The sequence below is a fragment of the Oreochromis niloticus genome, linkage group LG19 (genome assembly GCF_001858045.2).
Source record: "Oreochromis niloticus isolate F11D_XX linkage group LG19, O_niloticus_UMD_NMBU, whole genome shotgun sequence".
NCBI classification, from domain to species: domain Eukaryota; kingdom Metazoa; phylum Chordata; class Actinopteri; order Cichliformes; family Cichlidae; genus Oreochromis; species Oreochromis niloticus.
In genome coordinates this window covers 22363903-22386879 of record NC_031983.2, presented here as the reverse complement: position 1 = coordinate 22386879, position 22977 = coordinate 22363903, and the positions used below count along the sequence as shown (strand labels likewise).

At 39.5% G+C, this 22977-nt stretch overlaps 1 protein-coding gene and 2 long non-coding RNA genes across 4 annotated transcripts; all 3 read left to right on the top strand.

The window, feature by feature from the left end:
• The first annotated feature begins 147 nt into the window (after positions 1-147).
• Positions 148-6774, top strand: LOC109195866 (uncharacterized). The gene is made up of 3 exons (XR_002057340.2): positions 148-344; positions 428-1736; positions 6497-6774. It is a non-coding gene; the product is annotated as an uncharacterized LOC109195866 (long non-coding RNA).
• A 651-nt stretch (positions 6775-7425) lies between these two features.
• Positions 7426-10353, top strand: LOC109194298 (uncharacterized). Of its 2 annotated transcripts, XR_002057337.2 has the most exons (5): positions 7426-7440; positions 8688-8776; positions 9592-9766; positions 9906-10071; positions 10222-10353. It is a non-coding gene; the product is annotated as an uncharacterized LOC109194298 (long non-coding RNA). The 2 variants fall into 2 exon arrangements; XR_002057338.2 differs by lacking the exons at positions 7426-7440; positions 8688-8776 and adding an exon at positions 9162-9185.
• A 3920-nt stretch (positions 10354-14273) lies between these two features.
• cox16 (cytochrome c oxidase assembly factor COX16) lies at positions 14274-19387 on the top strand. The gene is made up of 4 exons (XM_013271480.3): positions 14274-14433; positions 16062-16139; positions 18062-18130; positions 18692-19387. The coding sequence occupies exons 1-4, from the start codon at positions 14374-14376 to the stop codon at positions 18803-18805; spliced, it is 321 nt and encodes a 106-aa protein (XP_013126934.1). The 5' UTR covers positions 14274-14373; the 3' UTR covers positions 18806-19387.
• Positions 19388-22977: the final 3590 nt, after the last annotated feature.

The window sequence follows — 22977 nt, the reverse complement described above, 5'->3', positions numbered from 1 at the left end:
AGCTCCTCAACATGTCCTGAAGTTCTCCAGAGGCCTGGTAATGAACTAATCATGTGATTCAGGTGTGTTGACCCAAGGTGAGATCTAAAACCTGCAGGGACACAGGCCCTTGGGGCCTGGAATTGCCCACCCCTGATGTATAGGGAGGTGTGTGTGTGTGTGTGTGTGCGCGTGGTTGTGGCTGTGGCCAGGAGGCCGGGCTACAGGCACCGTCAGGCCTGTGGATGACTGGCCACGCCCAAGGAGGATGCCACACACCTGCAGCGGATCAGCGTGGGCAGAGGGAGCTACTTAATGGTGTGGTGAAGCGTCCACTGACGCAGGATCATTGCGTGAGACTCCACGTTAGTCTTCCGCTTAGTAAAGTTAGTGTGTGTATGCCCGCAATTGTAAAGTGTCCTGACGGCTGCTTCTGTTGTTTCCCCAGGAGAAGTGTGGAGCACCAGACAGCAGCCAGCACGAGGAGTGCTGGGACACGGGAGCGGAGAGCACAAAGCCACGGACTCTTTAGGGAAAGACACCACACGGGAGTGAAGGGAGAACACGGGGATTTATTGTTATTTTCCACTTTAGTATTTCGAAGAAAACATTATGGACGTGTAATTTTATTAATAATTTCTAGACAAAAACAATGAAAACACTGTAAAGAAAATAACGCTTGAAGATCGAGTGTATTCTTTAGTTAGAAATGAAACACACACACTGTGTATAGCAGCTGACCTATCGGATGTGATACTAACACATTATTTACCGTCAGATGATCCTGGCAACTCAACTGTTGTTCCCTCGATTCATTACGCATTTCTGCATTATCGCATTTCTGGACTGAATGCGATACTGCAGGCATTCCTTAAACTTTAAGAATGTATTTTCCACACACACGTTTGGGACGTTGCATTTACATAAGTAAATAAAACCATTGAGATAAATTCACCTGGAAATAAAAACAAAAATATATGTATTATTTATACTCAGTTCCTTAATGAGTTTTCATTTAAATTACGTTTTCCCCTTAGCAAGTGTGCGGGTGTGCGCATGTGCGAATGTGAACCTTTGACGCGTCATGAGTTCTCTTTGATGCGTCACAGATAAGATAATTCGCAGAGGGCATATAGGGACCCTAAACTCACTAGGATTGTGAGTGAACGTCCGGCGACTTTTTAGATTAGTTGGAGAACAAGGAAAAACAAGAAACCCTTTATATTTAAATTATGAAACCATCGGCAAGAGATATATTTGACCGATCACAGCCAGCTGATGAAACAACAGCCAAGGAAGAGCGGCACCGGTTGTTTGCTTGCATTGTATTGGTCAGAGTCCTGAGGAAATGTAAAGCTCTCCAAAGCTCCACTAAAGACGAGCATGCCACCCACACTAAAGTGCTGCTAGACCAGACAATGGAGGGCCTCAGCATCCCAAAGAGCGCAGATGTGTCAAAAACGCTCGTCAAACAGATCAGCAGGGCTGTCCTCAGTGACATTCAAAAGGCACTGACTGCTGAGAAGCTGAAAAACATACTTACTACACCAGATCCAGCTGTGGACATAATAATTGTGAAGGCTTTGCAGTTCTGTATGAAGGAAGTCCTGGAGCAGGTTGCAAGGAAGCCAAGGAGTTTTTGGCGTGACGATACCATCAAATTCCTAATATTTGCTGCTGGAATTATCTGTACCTTTCTTTTGCTGGCAATCCTCCTCTGACAACAGGTCACAGCTGCTGATGGAAGTTTGCAACAGGTGACTTTGTTTTTTTTTTTTCTTCCTTTTCTTCTCGTCTACCTTCTCCTTAATGGTAGAGCTTATTTGCTCCCAATACCAACTCTTTTCTCTACACAAGGGTTGTTACATCCCCCCCCCCCGCAATTAGAAGGCAGTCCTCAGCTGGACCCCAGGTGACCCTCCTCCCGCTACCCCCTTTCACTATACATAGCTACTTTAGGTAGTAAGCAGGTTGTGGAGGAATTGTTAGACACCCTTACCTTACAGCATTGGTACAATCAATAAACAAAATTAGTGCTTGAAGCAAACAAGATAGAACATGCAGTATTACTGGCTAGTCATCCTCTGGAGATGGTCCTAGACAAGGGAAAAACAGTCAAAAACACAACACATCCCGTCGCTTAAATCAGTACGATAGAAAACCAAACCAAAAGCCTCTCACGGCCGTGGTGACGAGGGTTCAGTGGAACAGAACAAGTAATCATCCCTTATGAACAGAATAATTACATTACATCTTGCATGAAACCAACCCTCAGTCAACCTCAAGTTTGTCCGTATAATAACGGTTAATCCACCTGGTACCCGTCCAACCAGCGGTCATTACGGGGCACCGGCGGGATTCGTTGGGGAGATGGCCCCTCTCTCGGCTCTCTCGGCTCTCCCGTAGCTCCATGATCCAAACCCTTCAGCAGGCTCTTTTGTAGCTCCCGCAAATCTCGTAAGCAAACTCGTAGATTCTCGACCTCTCCTCGCAAGTTTTCCACTTCAAGGTTGAGGTCAAGAGGTGTAGAGCGAGGGATGATGTACTCTGTCGCGCTGCAGCACCCGGGTCGCAGCCATCTTCCTCACTCCCCGTGTCTGCGTGGGACGCCATTTTTAAAGTGTGGCCGAAACCACTCTCTCCCACAAAAGTTATGGCAAAGTGAAAAGAGCGTTCACACACAGAACCTAAGCGTTAATATCAGTCAGACAGAGAGCGTCCGTGCACACTCTGATACTTCAATGCTTCACACGAAACAACACGTCCCTCTGAATGAACACTGAGTCAAAGTCACTGTAGCTTTAGCCTTAGCTTTAGCGCCGCCGATGTCGTAACTGTCCAATAGCACTGAGCTGGCGGTCCGACGGACCGTACAGTTACTCACGGAGTACTCTCCCTCGGCGAGCGAGCGTGTCAAGCGATCAGTCGGTGCTCTTCCGTGCCTGCAAATAGTTGAAATCGCGGGGAGTCGGCTCCGTCACGGCGTCCTATCGGCCGGCCAATGCAGCCAGACGAAGAGGAAAAAAAAAAAACACGCCACCTCAGCCGAAGTGTCGACCGTTGAAAAACACGGGAAAAATATCCGAGCCCATCGTCAGATGGTCCGGAAGACGATGAAGATCCAGAGAACAATGTTCGGGCGCCACTTTGTAACAGCAGTCTGGCGAGGAAGGAGCGGCTAGCAGGTCCAGCTAGCGTGTGGTGTGGGGGTTAGCCGAATAACCCGAAGCCAGTCGGTTAAATCCAATAACAGACCTTTATTTGGTGTCAGCAACATTACACCTCATAAGCCAGGTCTCCACGGCTGTACTCGTCCGTGCATACATGCGCGGAGGTTGGTATCGCCGGCGCCAGCTGGTCACAATAGTATGGTTTCTTTTGAGAGAAAAGAACATGAGCAGCATAGAATGGCTGCCGCTAACAACACACCCACTAGGAGACTCCCAAAGCTATTACAATAGTAGGGCAACCCCCGCTAGTGTATGGAACTCCAAAGTGTTCAAAATTAAATAAATAAATAAATAAATAAATAAATAGGACATGATGAAATAAGTACAACTAAATTGTCAGTGTAGGAGCCATATGAGTTGCTCTTTTTTGATTAAGTGGGTTGGTTTAAATGGACTCACTGTATTGGTGCACGGGTGTGGGGCGTGTCTCATGGGTGTGTTGATAAATGTCGTTGCACTCACCTGTTCACCGCATCTGATGTTGATGAGCAGAAAGGTAGGTTGAGCATGAGGCACAACCCTTCTGTTGAAAGCAGCTTGAGCGCAGATTGAATGATTTTGATGTATTTTGATTGTAACTTGATGGTTTTTGTATATTTATGCACTATTTGATGCCATAGGCCAAGTTGTTATTTGGCATAGTAATTGGTGCCAATTGGTAATTGGTGGTGAGTTGCAGTTATTTGTTTGTGTAGTCTGTGCATTTGTTTAATAGTTAATCCCATGTGCTGAGTTGTATATTGGACAGCTGCATGTGGAATAAAAGGAGCAAATGGTACAGAAGTGTATTTTATGCGTTTATTGTTGCGTGTCATCTGTGTCCTCATGTTTAGCCTGCCGCAGCCGTAGGTTGGAGGAGCTACAACAGTCAGTGAACATTTAAACGCCACCTGGTCGCGACAGATGGCCACCCCTTCCTGGGCCCGGTTCTGTCGGAGGTTTCCTCCCATTAAAGGGGGGTTTTTCCTTCCCGCTGTCGCCAAGTGCTTGCTCATAGGGGATTTGGGGGCTTTTAAAAAAAAAAAGTTCACTGGCATCAAAATTAGGACTCAGCAAATATGTTTTAAATGGATGATTCCAAATGAGGAATCATCCATTTACATATTTGCGAGTCACATTTAGTTGTGTATATAATTATGATTTCTTAAGATTTCAATTTAAAAAAAAAAAAAAGAATATTGGAAAAAACAGATGTCTAATTATTTCATATAATTTCAAATAACATACCATGTGATGTCAACATATATTTGTTACATTTGCAGTGCTCGTGGTCTTATATTCTTATAATTCTGTTCATTTTAGGAGTATATCCTTCTGCCTTGCTTCACATATTTACTGCTGCTTGGCTAGCTTTAGTCATGCCAGCATCAGCACAGGTAGAAACGGGTATCCATCAGAGATATCACATGTAGCTTGTGTTTATGTTCAGAGTATTACAGTCCTGGGCCGGTGGCCCAGTGTCTTGATTTTGTATTGTTGTTTGTTAGTCTGTTTTTTCTTTTGGTTCATGGTTTATGACTACTGGTGTCACGGACCCAGCTCTGGAGGACTCGGGGTCCGTGAGCAGTGTGGACTGTTGTTGTTGTTATTATTATTATTATTATTATTATTATTATTATTATTATTATTGTCATTATTACTATTATTATCATTTGGTGTATGTGTGTGCAGTGTTCCGCTGTCTGGGGGTTTTGTTCCATGTGTCTATGTATAGGGAGGTGTGTGGGTGTGGCCAGGAGGCCGGGCTACAGGCACCGTCAGGCCTGTGGATGACTGGCCACGCCCAAGGAGGATGCCACACACCTGCAGCGGATCAGCGTGGGCAGAGGGAGCTACTTAATGGTGTGGTGAAGCGTCCACCGACGCGGGATCATTGCGTGAGACTCCACGTTAGTCTTCCGCTTAGTAAAGTTAGTGTGTGTATGCCCGCAGTTGTAAAGTATCCTGACGGCTGCTTCTGTTGTTTCCCCAGGAGAAGTGTGGAGCACCAGACAGCAGCCAGCACGAGGAGTGCTGGGACACGGGAGCGGAGAGCACAAAGCCACGGACTCTTTAGGGAAAGACACTACACGGGAGTGAAGGGAGAACACGGGGATTTATTGTTATTTTCCACTTTAGTATTTCGAAGAAAACATTATGGACGTGTAATTTTATTAATAATTTCTAGACAAAAACAATGAGAACACTGTAAAGAAAATAACGCTTGAAGATCGAGTGTATTCTTTAGTTAGAAATGAAACACACACACACACACACACACTGTGTATAGCAGCTGACCTATCGGATGTGATACTAACACATTATTTACCGTCAGATGATCCTGGCAACTCAACCGTTGTTCCCTCGATTCATTACGCATTTCTGCATTATCGCATTTCTGGACTGAATGCGATACTGCAGGCATTCCTTAAACTTTAAGAATGTATTTTCCACACACACGTTTGGAGCGCTGCATTTACATAAGTAAATAAAACCATTGAGATAAATTCACCTGGAAATAAAAACAAAAATATATATATATTATTTATACTCAGTTCCTTAATGAGTTTTCATTTAAATTATGTTTTCCCCTTAGCGAGTGTGCGCATGTGCGAATGTGAACCTTTGACGCGTCATGAGTTCTCTTTGATGCGTCACAGATAAGATAATTCGCAGAGGGCATATAGGGACCCTAAACTCACTAGGATTGTGAGTGAACGTCCGGCGACTTTTGAGATTAGTTGGAGAACAAGGAAAAACAAGAAACCCTTGATATTTAAATTATGAAACCATCGGCAAGAGATATATTTGACCGATCACAGCCAGCTGATGAAACAACAGCCAAGGAAGAGCGGCACCGGTTGTTTGCTTGCATTGTATTGGTCAGAGTCCTGAGGAAATGTAAAGCTCTCCAAAGCTCCACTAAAGACGAGCATGCCACCCACACTAAAGTGCTGCTAGACCAGACAATGGAGGGCCTCAGCATCCCAAAGAGCGCAGATGTGTCAAAAACGCTCGTCAAACAGATCAGCAGGGCTGTCCTCAGTGACATTCAAAAGGCACTGACTGCTGAGAAGCTGAAAAACATACTTACTACACCAGATCCAGCTGTGGACATAATAATTGTGAAGGCTTTGCAGTTCTGTATGAAGGAAGTCCTGGAGCAGGTTGCAAGGAAGCCAAGGAGTTTTTGGCGTGACGATACCATCAAATTCCTAATATTTGCTGCTGGAATTATCTGTACCTTTCTTTTGCTGGCAATCCTCCTCTGACAACAGGTCACAGCTGCTGATGGAAGTTTGCAACAGGTGACAGGACCTGGAACAACGGTAAGTTATAGTTAAAAAGAAATAATACTAGGTAAGGGAGTCCTCTTCCTTACAATACAACTAAATTGTCAGTGAACATTTAAACGCCACCTGGTCGCGACAGATGGCCACCCCTTCCTGGGCCCGGTTCTGTCGGAGGTTTCCTCCCATTAAAGGGGGGTTTTTCCTCCCCGCTGTCGCCAAGTGCTTGCTCATAGGGGATTTGGGGGCTTTTAAAAAAAAAAAGTTCACTGGCATCAAATTTAGGACTCAGCAAATATGTTTTAAATGGATGATTCCAAATGAGGAATCATCCATTTACATATTTGCGAGTCACATTTAGTTGTATATAATTATGATTTCTTAAGATTTCAAATAAATTTTTTTTTTAAAGAATATTTGGAAAAAAACGTCTCATTATTTCATATAATTTCAAATAGCATACCATGTGATGTCATCATATATTTGTTACATTTGCAGTGCTCGTGGTCTTATATTCTTATAATTCTGTTCATTTTATGAGTATATCCTTCTGCCTTGCCTCACATATTTACTGCTGCTTGGCTAGCTTTAGTCATGCCAGCATCAGCACAGGTAGAAACGGGTATCCATCAGAGATATCACATGTAGCTTGTGTTTATGTTCAGAGTGATATCTGATGGCTTAAAATTGGTGTTAGCTTGGTCGAAATAGCACATTAGCTGAATTATTCTTGAAAAAATAGGTTGTGTGTTTTTTCTTTTTTCTTATTTAAATATATATTTAGATATATATTTTCCACGGGGAGGGGCGAGGAACACAGGCCAACGACAGTCTTTGTCTTTTTCCCGCCGAGTGTGGTGCATTGTCCTCCTGCGGTTCTGTTCTATGACTATTGAGAAGCTGGCCACGCTAACAGTGGGACATTTAGCTTCAGCTCTTTGAAAGACAAGACAAAGCAGCAGGTAAAAATACACATTTAATGAGAATAAAGAAAGACAACTCCTTTTTTTGGAAATTTAGAGACTGCTAAAACAATCTTATCCAGTTTTGAGCTTGCTCATGTAGGTTAGCCTGCTTTATTTAATTTTGTGTGAGCTGCAGTACACAACATTAAAAAGTTAATATAACATTAGGTTGGTGGCGCGAGGAACTCCAACCTAAGTTTAATATTTATTTATTTTTTTTAAGTGGGAAGGGGAGCATGTTTTTTTTTTTTTTTCCTTTAATAGTCTTCCAGGGTCTTTTTCATAGGAAAACCATGTAACGTCTGTGTTAGGTTGGTCAAAAGAGCAATTAGTTGAATTATTCTGGAAAAGATGGGTTGTGTTGTTTGTTTGTTTGACCAAGAAGGCTAGGCAGCGCCTGTATCACCTCCGACAACTAAGGAAGTTCAGGGTCTCTCCAAAGATCCTCAGGATCTTCTATACAGGCGCTGTGGAGAGTATCCTCACACAGAACATGACAGCGTGGTTCGGGAACAGCTGTGTGAAGGACCAAAAAGCTCTCCAGAGAGTGATCCGTACAGCAGAACGCTGCTGCAGGATTGCTCTCCCCCCACTTCAGGACACCTACACCAGGAGATGCCGGACTAGAGCAACGCAGATACTGAAGGACCCGTCCCATCCTGGCAACAAACTGTTCCAACTTCTACAATCTGGTAGAAGGTTCCGCATCATCCGGGCAAGGACAGAGAGACTCAAGAAGAGCTTTTATCCTCAAGCCATCCGGGCCCTAAACCAACACCCCCCCCCCCCCCCCCCCCCCCCCCCCCCACACACACACACACGCCATCTCACATCATCTATAATTGACTGAGACTCTCCTCCAGACACTCAGTTCCTTTAACTTCCTTTAACTTTAAATATGTTTATATTGTCCATTCTGTAAAATAGTCAGATGTCTATTCATATTAATGTACAGAATTCACCTGCTGCTGCTTCTACTGCACATTCATCCAATGTATATACTATATATATATTTATAATGTTATCCCTCTACCCCCCCCCCCCCCAATGTTTTTGCACATGTCGAGGAGCGTGTCAGGATACATTTCACTGTGTGTTATACTTGTATAACTATGCATGTGACAAATAAAGAACCTTGAACCTTTTATTTTTTTTCTTTTATTTACTTATGTAAATATATTTTTCAAGGGTTAAATAAATGCAACATTAAATTAACAATTGTCGCTCTGTCTTTTCCCGCCCAGTGTGGTGCATTGCTGTCCTCCTGCCCTTGCTGGCCACGCTGACAGTGTGATGTAGCCTCAGTTCTTTGAGAGACAAGACAAAACAGCAGGTAAAAAGACATATTTAGTGAGAATAAAGGTAGACAACATTTTTTGGGGGAAATTTAAAGACTGCTAAAACAATCTAACCCAGTTTTGAAGTTTCTCATGCAGGTTAGCCTGCTCTAATCTCAACTGTGGTTTATTGTTTCATAGGTTCCATTTAAAAAGCAAGACAGTGTAGTGGTTTGTAAATTAGTCGCAGTTAGTTGCAGTGCCATTGTTAAGGGGTTTAACGTCAGCTTGACAGACCCTCCAAAATTTTTCCTCCAGTGTTTCAGGGTCTGCATGGTTTAAGTTAATAACATTGATCTATAGATAGTTTTTCTTTTAACTTTTCCCATTTTTTTGATACAACCCAAGCAATGTAGCTCCCTTCTTTAATAATAGGGGATAGGGTACCAAGGGTAATAGCGCTTGGTAAGTAAATAGTTTCAATCCTCTTGTAATATTTTTGTAAAAAATCTATGTAATTATTGTGGTATTTGTACCCACAACAACTTACTTAACAGGGGTTTGTCTGTTTTATATTGTATATAAATAGAATACACACAGTTTGCTGCTGTTTCTCTTATTATTTATTATACACAATGACCAACAGGAAAAAACAGCCTAACATTTCAGCACAGGCCAAAATGCCAAAACATTAGGCAGTTTTTTCCTGTAATTGATCATAATTTTCATTACATAATAAATAATAAGAGAAATAGCAGCAAACCGTGTGGATTCTATTTTTGTACAGTGTGAGGCCTGCTATCCAGCATTCTTGTGGAAACCTTATTTGTAAGGGTGAGCACATTGTCTTATTGGACTCTTGTCTGTTTAGGGAATAATTTCATGTCTGCAAGCCGCTGGATGATCAGTTTGGAGGGCAAGGTATTTTATGAGCCTGAGCAGATGCATGACTTTGCCAGCACCCTTGCTGTCTTCTTTGCGTCATACTACGTTTTCAACCTTGAGTATCAGGAGTCAGCGTCCATCACACTGGAGATGATACAGAGGTAAATACTTTACACCATTAAAGCTTACACCATTTAAGAATGAAATATATGTGATAGCTTGACTACAGTTGCAGAAACATATAGGTGATTGCTGTATGTTTTAATTTTGAAATTAAAGCAGCCTTTTTTCTGTTAAAAGGTTCTTTGTGAGGATCAATCCAGACATGGGAACAAAATGCCCTGCAAAACTTGGTACAAGCCGCAAGACAGGTCGTGTCGTAAAGAGGAAGGTTACAAGCATCAGCCCTCGGATCACCACCTTCGTCCAGCGGCTCTCTGAGTTTGAATGGAGGACTTCCAACTAGGTAAGAATACAGAGATGATAATATCTTTTACATAGCTGATAATTATATACATACTGTACACACATCCATACAACAGATGATGATCTGAGACAGATGTGAACAAGTGAATAACCTGAGCAAACATGAATATTGATGATGTGTCTTTGACAGGTGGTGATAAAGACTACGCTGAACCCGACCATCCTGGTAACGGAAATCTAAATCCCATGTCACATTCTATTTCCTGGGACCCACTGATAATTATTACATTTTGTAAATGATTTTTGTTTTACAATTGTAATAGTTTAGTTAATGTTCATGCTGGTGGGTTTGTCCTGTTTTTAGTGGAATGAAAAACTGTTTTCCTTAAAAAAATCAGACACAGAAAGGTGAAGGACTGTGTAGTTTTCATATACGCTTCTATTTATTTTGGTTATTGACATTGTTTTTATTCAGTTGAAAAATGTTTTTCTTGTTAAAAAAAATTATCAACAATAAATGTTGGTTTAATTCACTATTCTGAGACTACTTTATTGAATTATATTGTTTTTTGTAAATGTTCTTATATTGAATATGAATGTTAATATTATTTTATATGCTGTAAAACACAATTACAGTCTAAACAAATTATACTGTACACAATTACAGTGTTATACCATAAACCACATTTGCAGTACAGTGATACTACAAAACTTAATCACGGTAAGTCTTTCTAACTGTAAACCACGTTTACAGTAAAGCTGCATTACCACAAACATTTACAGTAAAGCTGTTATACTGTAATATATGTTTACAGTAAAGTGGTTGAACTGTAAAACATCACAACAGTACAGATACTGTAGATCAGTACTTACAGTAACTTACTGGCAATAGTGTTGCCAGTAAGTTACTGTAAAAATACAATAAAATGTCTAACAGTGTTCTGTACTTTTGTTTTCAAGTGGAAAATTCTCATTTTCAGCTCATTCAACCTTTCTAACTTAACCTTCAGCATTTTTTTTTTTTTTTTTTTTTTTTTTTTTTTTTTTTGAGGCAACAATTTTGCATAGACTTTTAAGTTCTGTGCACTTAAAAAACGAATTAGATCTTACAATGCAACAGCTACAGTCGCCCTGGGGAACTCGAGCAAAGGCAATCAGGGGCTAGCTGGGTCTGGACTGATTGGTCCAGTGGTTTGTAGAAACTTCCTCCCTTTTTTTTTTTTCATCACAGCCATCCTGTGCTGGATGAGGCAGACATCATGTCAGAAAAATCAGGAAGACTGAAGTTCATTGTAGGAATCAAACAGGACCCAGCAGCTTTCTCAGAGGGAGGACTTTGTTTTTCTCTCTTATGAGTTAAACATAAAAAATGACAAAGAACAATACAGTATCCACATCTGCACCAAAGACTAAGACAGACTTTTATCTGATTTAGTGCTCAGCTCAGATAAAATAATTATTGTGGGTGATTTTAACATTCATGTAGATGCTAAAAATGACACCCTCGACACAGCATTGCATCTGTTATTAGACTCAATTGGCTTCTCTCAAAATGTAAAAGAACCCACCCACCGCTTTAATCACACTCTAGATCTTGTAGTATTTGTATATATATATACATATGGTATAGAAACTGAACATTTAACCCTTTCACGCATAGTGGTCACTACAGTGGACAGCTATTCAAAGGCTGTTTTCTTGTGTTTGTGTCAGTGTTGATGGTATATTTGCACATAAACCACTACATTGGACTCTAATGTGTCACTCCATACACATCAGTTGTCCACCTGAGTGGTTGTCCACCTCGGTGGACATGTGAAAAGTTTTTTGAAAAGTACGTTTAAAAAAAATGAAGTTCAAAAATCTTTTTTCATGCCTAAAGATGAATAAAAATACTTAAGAAAAAAATCCTGATTGAGGTTGTCATAATTCATGCATGAAACAGTGTTTCCTGAAAACCCTCTCCCCTCTGATCATTTCCTGATAACATTTTAATTATCAATAATTGATTACACAGCAGTGAGGAGTCGATTTCATCAAAGTAGATGTCTTTCTGAAAGTGCTGTAACTAAGTTTAAGAATATAATCCAGTCACTGTTATCATCTTCAATGCCCTGTACCAACACAGAGCAGAGCAGCTACCTGAACACTACTCCCATAGAAGTCGATTATCTTGTTAATAATTTTGCCTCCTCACTACGTATAACACTGGATGCTGTAGCTCCTGGGAAAAATAGAGCCTCAAATCAGAAGTACTTGACTCCCTGGTATAATTCTCAGACACGCAGCCATTGCACAGCAGATTTACACTAACAGACCTGCAAAGTGTTGGACTGATGCCAACACAAACCAGGTCCCTGACAACAAGAAAACAGCAGTTGTTGTGCACAGCATGTGGGGGTCAACATATAACATGTGAGTCAAGCGCTTCACACATGAACTCAATAACTCTTTGATTAAATATGACTTAAAAAAAATACTGTCAGGGAGGCATAGAGGACGCTGGTGTTTAATGAAAAAAATTGGGTTTTATCGACCCCAAAATATGAAAGAAACGGAAAATTCAGTTTATTCACAGTATATTTTCTGTATCATTAACTGATATTTTCAGGTAACAGAAAAATTGAAAGTTCTGTTTATATTACCATTTCCAAGCACTTCTTTTTACTGTAACTCGTTAAATGTACTTCTTTATATCCTTAAACATACAATTACAACCTAATACACCATTTGCTTAAAAATTCGTAAATTATAACTTTTCAAATTCATCTGTGCTTAGTACACAACAATTAATGTTAAATATTCTTTTATTCTCCTCCACTCAGGCACTATACTAAAATATAATGACAGCATCCATACATTTGAACTGAAAACATTTGAAGGTCACTTTGTGAAATTCTCAGATGTTTTTTCATTATTGTGTAAGAAATCATTATCTTAAATTAAACTTTTCTTCCATTTCAAAACAGTAACTGGATAACTTGTTCGAAGTATATTATGTCAGTATTTAATAGCAAATCTTTGCATCACAACCTTGGCGCTTGTACAGAATAAAGCATGTTTGCCAAACACTCACGAGAGGAATTAGAAAAAAAAAGTTTTATCAGTAAATTGCTTAAATGAAACTATTTCAGTGCAGAATAAACTTCAGTTGGTGTTTCTTTAAAAATTCATTTTCATCTGGTTTTGTGGGATATAAACTACTTCAGATCTACTTTGGATATTTTGGATAGAACTCAGTTTTGACAGCAGCCCTTTCCACTACTCTCCAAAGCTTTCTGTGAATCATTTTTTATTCTATTGAATTTGGATCATTGATTGATTGATTGATTTTATTGATTAGCATTTAAATATCTCAGTGAATACAGAATACAAAATAAAGATTACCACAAAGCAAAAAATCATGAGACAAGGCTAATCAAAGGTATTGGCTGAAGCATTTGCTTATTATGCCAACCCTTTTAACAAAAAATCTTTTGCATGCAGCTCCTGTACACAGGGCTCGAAGCAAAGAATAAAACAAAGCAAAGCAAAAACAAACAAACAAACAAACAAAAAAACTTTCCACCTTAGATAACTACATCAAAGCAAAACAATCAAGAGTTTCAGAATTATTATTTTTGCTCTTTTCATTCTTGATTAATATATTTTTCAAATACTCTATTTTTAAACATGTTTTTAAACAAGGAAAATGAACTACACCTTTTTAAATCACTGTCATAACTATTCCACAGGTTAACTCCTCTAACAGAAACACATCTCTGCTTTATGTTTGTCCTTATCTTGTTTTTTTTAAAGACATCTGTTCCCCTTAAGTCATATTGACTCTCTCTGACTTTAAACAGCTTCTGAATACTGCGGCAAAGCAAGTTATTTTGTGCTTTATACATTATCTGTGCCATTTTATATTCGACTAAATCATTCGGCCATCATCTGTACTAATCGTCAACAACATCGGTCTCAAATTTGTTGCAGTTGATCTGTTTAAAGAATTTGGCTAGTTGCCTAGTTAGAAATTAGAGGGTGCATAAAGACATCTATTCTGTATGTTTTTATAAATAAAGACATTTCAACAACGGTTTCATGCTACAAATTCACAGGACATAAAGTGAGTGGTGCTCAAAATATTCTGCTGGGAACATTTATAGAGCCCCTGGTTGAGCGACCAACGAGAAAAAATGTGACAAACTCATTTTATACGAACAGTCATCGGAACAATTTAGCGTGCCCTCAAAACTATACGGACCAGTTTGAGTGTGGGACCTTTTCAGGAAATGCATCTCAGAAGTCACCTGTTTGTTGTTTGAACCTGTAACATGGGCTTATAGTCTAAGGAGGAGTCATGTTTAATTTAAAGTTGCTGCAGAAAAACAAAACACTGAAATATGGAGTCCCTATGCTTGTAAGTAACTTTTATACGACGATATTTACGGAGACAAAGCAGTTTAAGCTAATATTTGCTAGCAGCTTAGTTGTTTTATGAATGCATAACCCCACCGTGGTGCGTTTAAATGACTTCTTTTACAATTTCACTCCTAATATTGAAGTAAGATCTTGTATCTGGAACTTCATAATAGTATTAGTTGTTTTTCGTTTTGTCTTAGTTATAGTTTAATCGCGTGTTATAGCCCATTTTGGGCATTTCCTTTCTTTGCTGTAAGGATATCTATCTTCAATCGTGACTGTTTAACAGTATTTCAAACCGAATCCCAGGCTTCTATAGTTTCACTTTATTAGGTTTACAAATGTGAGTCGAAGCATCTTAAAGGTTGTAGTGCTTGGTTTTGGTGACAGTTTTAGGAAGGAAGCTGTATTTGTTCGTCTGATAGGCCTACAGGCCTATACAGTGGACTAAATCATTAAGGTTTTAGATGGTTAACAATTCTTGTTCTGTTTTGAAAGTCTTGGAAGCTACAGTGACTGTATCATTTATTTTCTTATTTATTTACATACACTTTAACCAGAAATACAAAGCTTCTTTGATATCGCTTAGTCATACCACAAAGTACTGTGCAAAGGTCTCGAACCATTCCTGGATTCTTTATATTTTGCCTCCAAGAAGCCAGACTTCTTGTTTTTCTTGAAAGTGGTCTTCAGATTTTCTGAAGGTTTTTCAAAGTTTTTCTTTGGAGATTGACTGCCTTGTTCCCACTCATTTTCAGTCCAGTCCTTGTACTTGATCATTTTAAGAGGAATTTTGTTTTTTTTAAGCCCCTTAACACTCACCTATTAATCATTCAAGCATAAAAAAAGCCATCTAATCGAAAATATGATCCAGTGTTGCGTCTATACATAACAGAAAACAAAGTAACAAACTAAAAAAGAGGCTTTTTTTTTTTTTTTACTAGTACCATGTCACAAAAACATAGTTTTTCCTTATTTCTTTAGTTGAATCTATGAAAAATGTCAAAGGTCCAGTAAACTAGAAAATTGGAAGACAAAAGAATTCTCAGATCTGAAAACACTCTACAGCAGATAAACAGTGTCCGAAAGTCATATCCTTACGAAATAAGGGAAATAATCAGTCAAGGACATGACAGATGACCTCACAGATACATTTCACCCTTCAGATCCATCTACTGTTCACCTTATCAAAGGGAAACAAAGAGTAAAGCCTAAGGTATACGAAATTACACAGGAGCCAGGCTGAAAATCAGTGACAACAGGTCTGATGCAGTAAAGAATAGATATTTTATGAAATTTTTGGTTCAAACTGTCACCAACATGTGCAGAGGACCTCAGGAGACAGATACAATAATCTGTTAAACAACATTGTAGAGGTCTGTCATGGTTTGAATTATGAACACAGAAAAGTACCATGAGATTTGATCCACCATGAGAAAGCATGTGATTGTCAACAGCTTAATTTTTCTGCTTGATATACTGTATTTACATGTGTGTTTATTTCAATAAATTGCTTGCTGATATTTACTGATTTACCTAGCAAAATATAACAAAGTGAGGAGTGGTTCCAGACTTTTGCACTGTGACAATGCTTATGGTTCCATTCTCTTATATTTCTTATTTCAGTTGCTGGTAGTTGGTGGTTCCTTTGGCTTGCGGGAGTTCACACAAATTCGGTATGATTCCCAGAAGATCAGAAAAAGGGTTTGTAGTTTGATTCCTTTTGTATTTTAAGAAGAAAAAAAAGATTTGGTCAAGATTTATTCAAAGTCAGTTATTTGTCAGTTACATTTAAACTCCCAGATCTTTATGGTTACATAAACTGTTAAGTGGGAAAACCCCTTCCTATACAATGTAATTAAGTGTACAGTTAGCGGGTAAAATAATTTCTCTCTGTACAATACAGTAGACAGTGTGCAAGTTCTCCACCCAGTGGTTGGAACTGTAATTGCAGCAGATTTCCTCCCAAGTGTAAAGTGTCAAAACAAAACACACTTTATGCCTCATTGTTAAGAGTCCTGGATTGTTACAGATCAGTACATTGTGGTCAATGTTTAAGACATCTGAATTGAATACTTAGTTTACCCATCTTTTCAGACAAGCGGTAGAGTCGGTAGAAGAGCAAGCTGGGAGAACAAGCTCTAATAATTCATTAAATGACAATCAATTCATTAAAATGACGAAAGGCTGGGCATTTATTAGAAGGCATTACAATCTGATAAGCTGGCTGTGAGGGGAAGTAACTGTTTTGTGCATATGTTGATGCGTGATACCTGGGTGGGAGCCAGATAGCAGGGACATCTTTTCTTATTACTGTCCATGTGAAGCCGTACTAGACAGATGATGATGATGATGATCATCATCATCATCATCATGGTGGAGTAGGAGGAGGAGGGCCCTGTGGCACTGTGCCTGTGCAGCAGCCCCCACACTTATCGCTCTCTTTTGATTGGGCCTGCAGCAAAGAGAGTCTTGTTCCTCTCTCTCTGACACTGTGGAGTAAAGGTTGAACTCTGCTGTGTGCGTGTTTGCATGGATAATTTAATGCATTGCATATCTAAAAAGTTGTATGCACATGATTAAAACCACTCTTACCGTTTTTAGCTAGCCTGTTATCGGCCAGTTTCATTATTTTGTTCTCGCAGATAAGTGCTCACTTAAGTCAGTGAAACCACTCAGAGTAAGTCACTGTGTGATCCAATTTGCATCTTCCCTTCAATGATTTGATTTAGCCTGGTGGCAGAGATGAACCTGAATGCCTTTTGTATTCCCTGTTCAGATTTTCGTGAACTTCCTTTATTTCTGACATACCCAGTTTGTACCCAGTTTCAGCTGCTAACACCTCCACAGCAGGTACCTGACTGAATACATAGGCTATTAATTCCCTGGTCTGAAGGCTCCAGAATATTCTATATATTATTAATAGGCTGTAGTAATGTAGGTCTAATTGTAAATCAATCATGGTGTTATGAAATTCATCAGTCAGCTGTGTAACTGCAGCATTATTGCTGTGAAATATTAGAACTCATTAAAAGTAATGATTTAGAATGGGATTCATTTCAGCCCTATTCTCAGGCAAAATCAATTTGAATTGCAAAGTCCTCATGGCTCGACTGGACTCAACTCTCTCTCCGATAACCTTCTTATATATATATGTGTGTGTGCATGTGTGTGTATATGTAACTGAACTGGGTAATGTTGATGGCAATTCAAGGAGAACAATTTGTAGAGTAAAACAGGGTAAATTGGATCCTCCCTCAGCGTTTAGAGAGTTCTACACCAGTGAGACAAAGTGTAGAGTGTTTCTTACTTCTATTTATAGTCACAAGAAAAGTAGTTCACCTCTTCTGCATATGTCATCTTTTAAATAGCATAATACATAATATTTAATAACATTGTGGAAGACAAAATGGTGACCTCATTTGCAAGTTGCAACTATACAAACCTTCTCTTACCTCATTTTAGTACTTTTAATTTCCTCTTAACAAACTATCACCAAATCAGTCATTCAAGCAAGGGGAGCCTTTGCATAATCTCTTTATTTCTTACTGTTGGAATTTAATTTTGTGATGCTGTGACAGCTAAGTAAACATTTTATTTCCTCGCTTTTTTCCCCCATCCTGCAGTTGGATCCTTCACTGGAGGCTAAAGTGAACATCCAGAGGCAGCCGGTCATACTGGAAGAAGAGTACGAGGTAAGGAGAACAAGGCTGTGAGACTAGCAATGGAGTAGATCAAAGACTGACTTGTGTGGTGTGTCTGCAAGAAAGCTGGGAGAGCAAAAATCATACTTTTACGTTTCAAAATGCCTCACTGACAGAATTTTTGGTGCATTGTTAAAAATTTTAGGTACCAGGTTAATTTACAGGAAAGATTCACAAGATAGTGCGACCTGCTGTGATGTATGGTTTGGAGAAAGTGGCACAGACAATAAGACAGGAGCTGGAGGTGTGGGAGTGGTGGAGATGCAGAAAGTGAAGATTTGGATGTGGACAAGACTGGAAATGAGTACATCGGAGAGATTGAGTGGCTTGGAGACAACGCTGAGATGGTTTGGGGATGGTGGATGTATTGGACAAAAATGTTAAATATGGAGCTCAATAAAGGAAGAGGAGAGTTTGTGTGACAGCGGAGGATGTTAGGATAGGATGAGATGGAGGCAGATGATCCTCTTTTATATTTTTTTGTTTGTTTTTTCATTCAAGGCATCTTGGAGTTTAACTCTGCCTCCACTTGTGGGTTTTTTTGCTCTGCAGAAGCTAAAGGAGACGAATTTGGACGAATGGAAGAACATCCGTGGCCCTCGTCCCTGGGAGGACTCCAGGGAGTACCAGGAGCAGCAGCGCAGGAAGCTGAGCAATAAAGACTGAGACTGGAGGACATCAGACTGAGCAGGCTGAACATAGACACACACACATACACACTGTGAACATTACAAGAATGAACTGTGGCGAGACCTGAGATTCAGCTACCGTAGTCTCTGCAGCTTCAGGGCCTGGACTCTTTTGTCTTTGCTTGTGCAGGAATTCAGACTTGGGGAATATACATTAATAGGCGGTAATGGTTTCTTCTGGTTGTAACACGTTCACAGCTACTAGTCAGACTGATGTATCATCAGGACGATTTTTGCTGTTCACAGATAAATTCATGTGGTGTCCAATATTAAATAATGTTATCATTATTATTATTATTATTAATTTTCAGACATAATGCAGTCATAATACACATCCTGTCTCCACTGTTTTCAGCACGTGGAACAGAGTAGGCTTCCCACCTGAATAGTTGGTGCTGCAGAGTCGAGCGGTGTTTTCTGATTTGCTGGAAAGTTGATAAACAATCATAATTTTTTTTACTCCCTAAATACCTGCATTATGATTGGCTCAAGCTTTCCATTACTACTATTATTATGCCATAGAAGCAAAACTGGTGTTGTAATTAAAAAAAAGTTGATACTTATAATTTTATGCACAAATATAAGTCAGGTGTCACCTGTCTCAGCCAGCAGGTGGCCCAACTGTGTCCTGCTGCATCTTCCACAAGGAAAGGATTATACATCCATGTATGATTTACATGACTCAATAAATTATTGTTGTTTATCCACAGTGTTGCCTTCACTTTCATTTTGTTTTTGACAAAAGCCGGTGGATGTGGTGGGTCTTTGTTTACAGTGGTATTGCATTGATTTACCAGTTGGAAGCATAAAGGAATAAATAAGAGAACAGTCCAGCCTTTCCTCGGGCTTTATACTTCTCGACAGTAATCTGTTTTTCTGACAGTTATTACTTTGCACTGCGGTGGATTTATTGTGCTTATAATAGAAATAGTATTACCTTTTTGCTTTTTGGTCCTAAAAACAAAAGAACATGATATTTTCTGTATGCAACAATGGCTCCAGATTCGTACGTTTAGGTAATGTGTGGGTGAGTGACAGATAATGCATGTGCTGCCTCATCTCATTCAGCTGTGAAATGAGATGTAATGAATATTCTTCAGGTGCATGAAAATGTCTTGGGATACATTTTCCGCAATCCCTTTTTTACGTTCATGACTTTTGAGCTGTTTTAATACAGTGTTCTTGGGCTCAGGAAACAAACAGCAGATCATATGTGAGGGTTATTTTTTTTCCCCTCGCACAGGTTGTACAAAAATACATCTTGCTCAGAGTGCTGTTTTGTCATAGGCTGTTCGAATGTGTGGCAAAGCCGCCATGAAGTAGCAATCGCCTCTTATCCGCCAAACACCTCTGAATAACAAAGCGGAGTAATCAAGTGTTTGTAACAGGATTAGCGGATCACATCAAAGCTCTCGCGTCAGGCGGAGGGTTGATAAAAATGTCTGGTGTTTTGCGAAGAGGCTTCTAAAATTAGAATAGCCACATGTTGGTGCATTTGTAATCTTAGAGGTGAATCACACACTCGCGCTGGATGCTCCACCGGGTGGCCCCAGGGCTGTTTTTGATTAGATGAATACTGTCTAGAAATAAGAACTACAGCGAGGATGCTGCTGTTTCTTTGGGACAGAAAAGATATTGAGTTTGATGATGCTCATTAAGCTTGGCCTCAATATACTGAAGGGTTAGCTGTGGTGGTGGAAAAATGTATTTTTTTTTAAATTAAATAACAGGAACATTTGAAAATGTGATACAATAAAAAGTGACACATTCAAAGTCTAAGGTTTTACTGGAAAATAAAGTAAAAGAAGCACTACAGTCAGGCTCTAACAAACAAATCAAACAGTTGTGGTAGAAAGGGAACTGGCAGTGTGTTTTTTTGTGATGTGGAAAAGTGTGTTCCAACAATTTTGACAAGATCATCAACATCACTGGATGAAATGCAGCCAAAAACCCTAAAAAAATGAGTGAAAAAGCAGCCAGTGTCCAAAGTAAAACTTTTAAAGACGTTAAGAGAACCTAGAAAACTATTACTCATGATCATTTTTACAAAAAACAACGAGAAAATCTGGCTCCTTGGAAGCAAAGATATAAAGAAATAAGCTGAAGATTTTTCTGTAGCCTACTAACTATACTTGGACATGATAAATATTTGTCAGCATGAACGTTGTTGACATTAACATGGTAATAAATGGATCACAGCATGATAGTATTAGCAGTTAGCTTCCTCACAGACGTGCTTTCATCACTGCAGACTTTTGGCGTCGGTCTCCTAAACACAGATTGCACCATGTCCTGGAAAAAAAAAAGAAAAACAAAAAGAAAGAAGATTCTTGGACGAAGCGTAACATGTCTAGGAAAGTGGGCCCTTCTCTTGCTAACAAGGAAATCTCTAGAAGACAAAATGATGTGTGAAATTAGGTGAGGTGGCTTTGCTTTCAGCTAAACATCCCACTCATTTAGCCATTTCTTTATTTCCTCCACAGCGTCCTACTTCACTGTACATTATATGGAAGTTATTTAGCTCAGTGTTTGGTGAACCGTGTAACCTTGTTAATTGTGTACGGCTCTACAGCCTCGCAGCTTTTCCACAGAGCCTACTTCAAGTGAGTCACGTGAAGAAGACTTAAGAGCGCTGAAGCAAAAGACATGTTACAGCTCTACAGTTCTACGATGAGGAGATAAAGCGGGGGTGTAGTCATCAGAGGCCAAAATAGGTCAGCCTGGAAGGCCTTGCTATCGTAAGTGAGCTGCCAAGATGTGTTATGAGATGGAGCCCATATTTGAAAAACATACGCCCATTCACATGCACTTCAATTTTTTATTAGAGAATGCAAGAAAATGCAATTAAATATTAAGCGGACGAGGCTAAACAAGGGGAAATGAAATTCAATATTTACCATGTAGTTCGATGAGAGCTAATGAAATTTGAGAAACAAGAGTTGTGGAGTCAGTTGAGATTCAGGGCAATGTGACAACTGAGGCTCTCGAAATAATCTTGAGCATCTTCCAGTGGCCCTATTCTGCTCTGGGGCCCCTCCATCAGTCGTTTCCCCCTTTAATTAGCAGCCCTGCGAGTCTGGTTTTTAATCTGCCAGATCAACACAGCTCTGATGTGGAAACGCTGCAGAAAAAGCGTTCTGCTCTCAGTCCTTTTGGCCCTTGATGAATGAAAAATTCCCTCTCCGCAGATTCACTCACACATACCCCAGATGATGATTAATTACCACTGGTATTATCTCATGAGAAGACATTTTTCACAAGGATTGCAGACATGACTATTCACTTCAGTGAGAGAAATGCAGAATATAATATCTCATTTGTCATCATCGGGTTAATTCTCACACCAGACTCAAATCGCAACGTTTTGATATTTGTTACTTAATGCTAATCAGTGACAGCTTAACCAGCAGACTGTCACTTATATAGGGAATGGTAGTTTGATTAAAAATCATCACCAGAAAATTAAAAAGAAATACTGTGTCACTTTGATGACGCAAAGTAAACACTGGAAATTTGATTCTTTCCAGGAACTGTATTTATTGTGATCTTCGACGTTTTGATGAATGTGCTTTTTAGAGAACTCTAACTATGATTTACAGGCATGGTAAAAAAAAGAAAAAGAACGTACGCCCACTATGTCCAGATTTTACATATCTGGACATAATAAAAACTATATCTAGTTCTTACCAGGTATTAATCTCTCAATATTATAAACAACAACACATATTACACAGTGTCGTTATTTAGTTTAAAAAAAAAAAGAAGCTAAGTACACACCATGATCCACTTTTAGCACCAATAACTTGCAGTAATAAGTTTCTGTTTGATTTTATCACTCTCACATCAGTGTGGAGGAATTTTGCTTCACTCTTGTTATTTCAGTTCTTTGAGATTTGCAGAAATGTGTTTATGCAAAACAAACAAAGAACTGCACACATCTGTATTGCACTCATCTGATGCCGGCACCATTTTCTGTGCAATAAGTTCAAAAAGGCCAGTTTAGTTAGTACTTGTGGAAACCCCTCCTGCATGCCTGTGTCCCTTTTAGTAGGGTAGTCACTCCCTGACTGTCTATTGTCCTCTGTGTTATAATTGACTGAGGATTTGAATATTCTTCCTGGCTGGGGGCAAAATAATTAACATCATGGA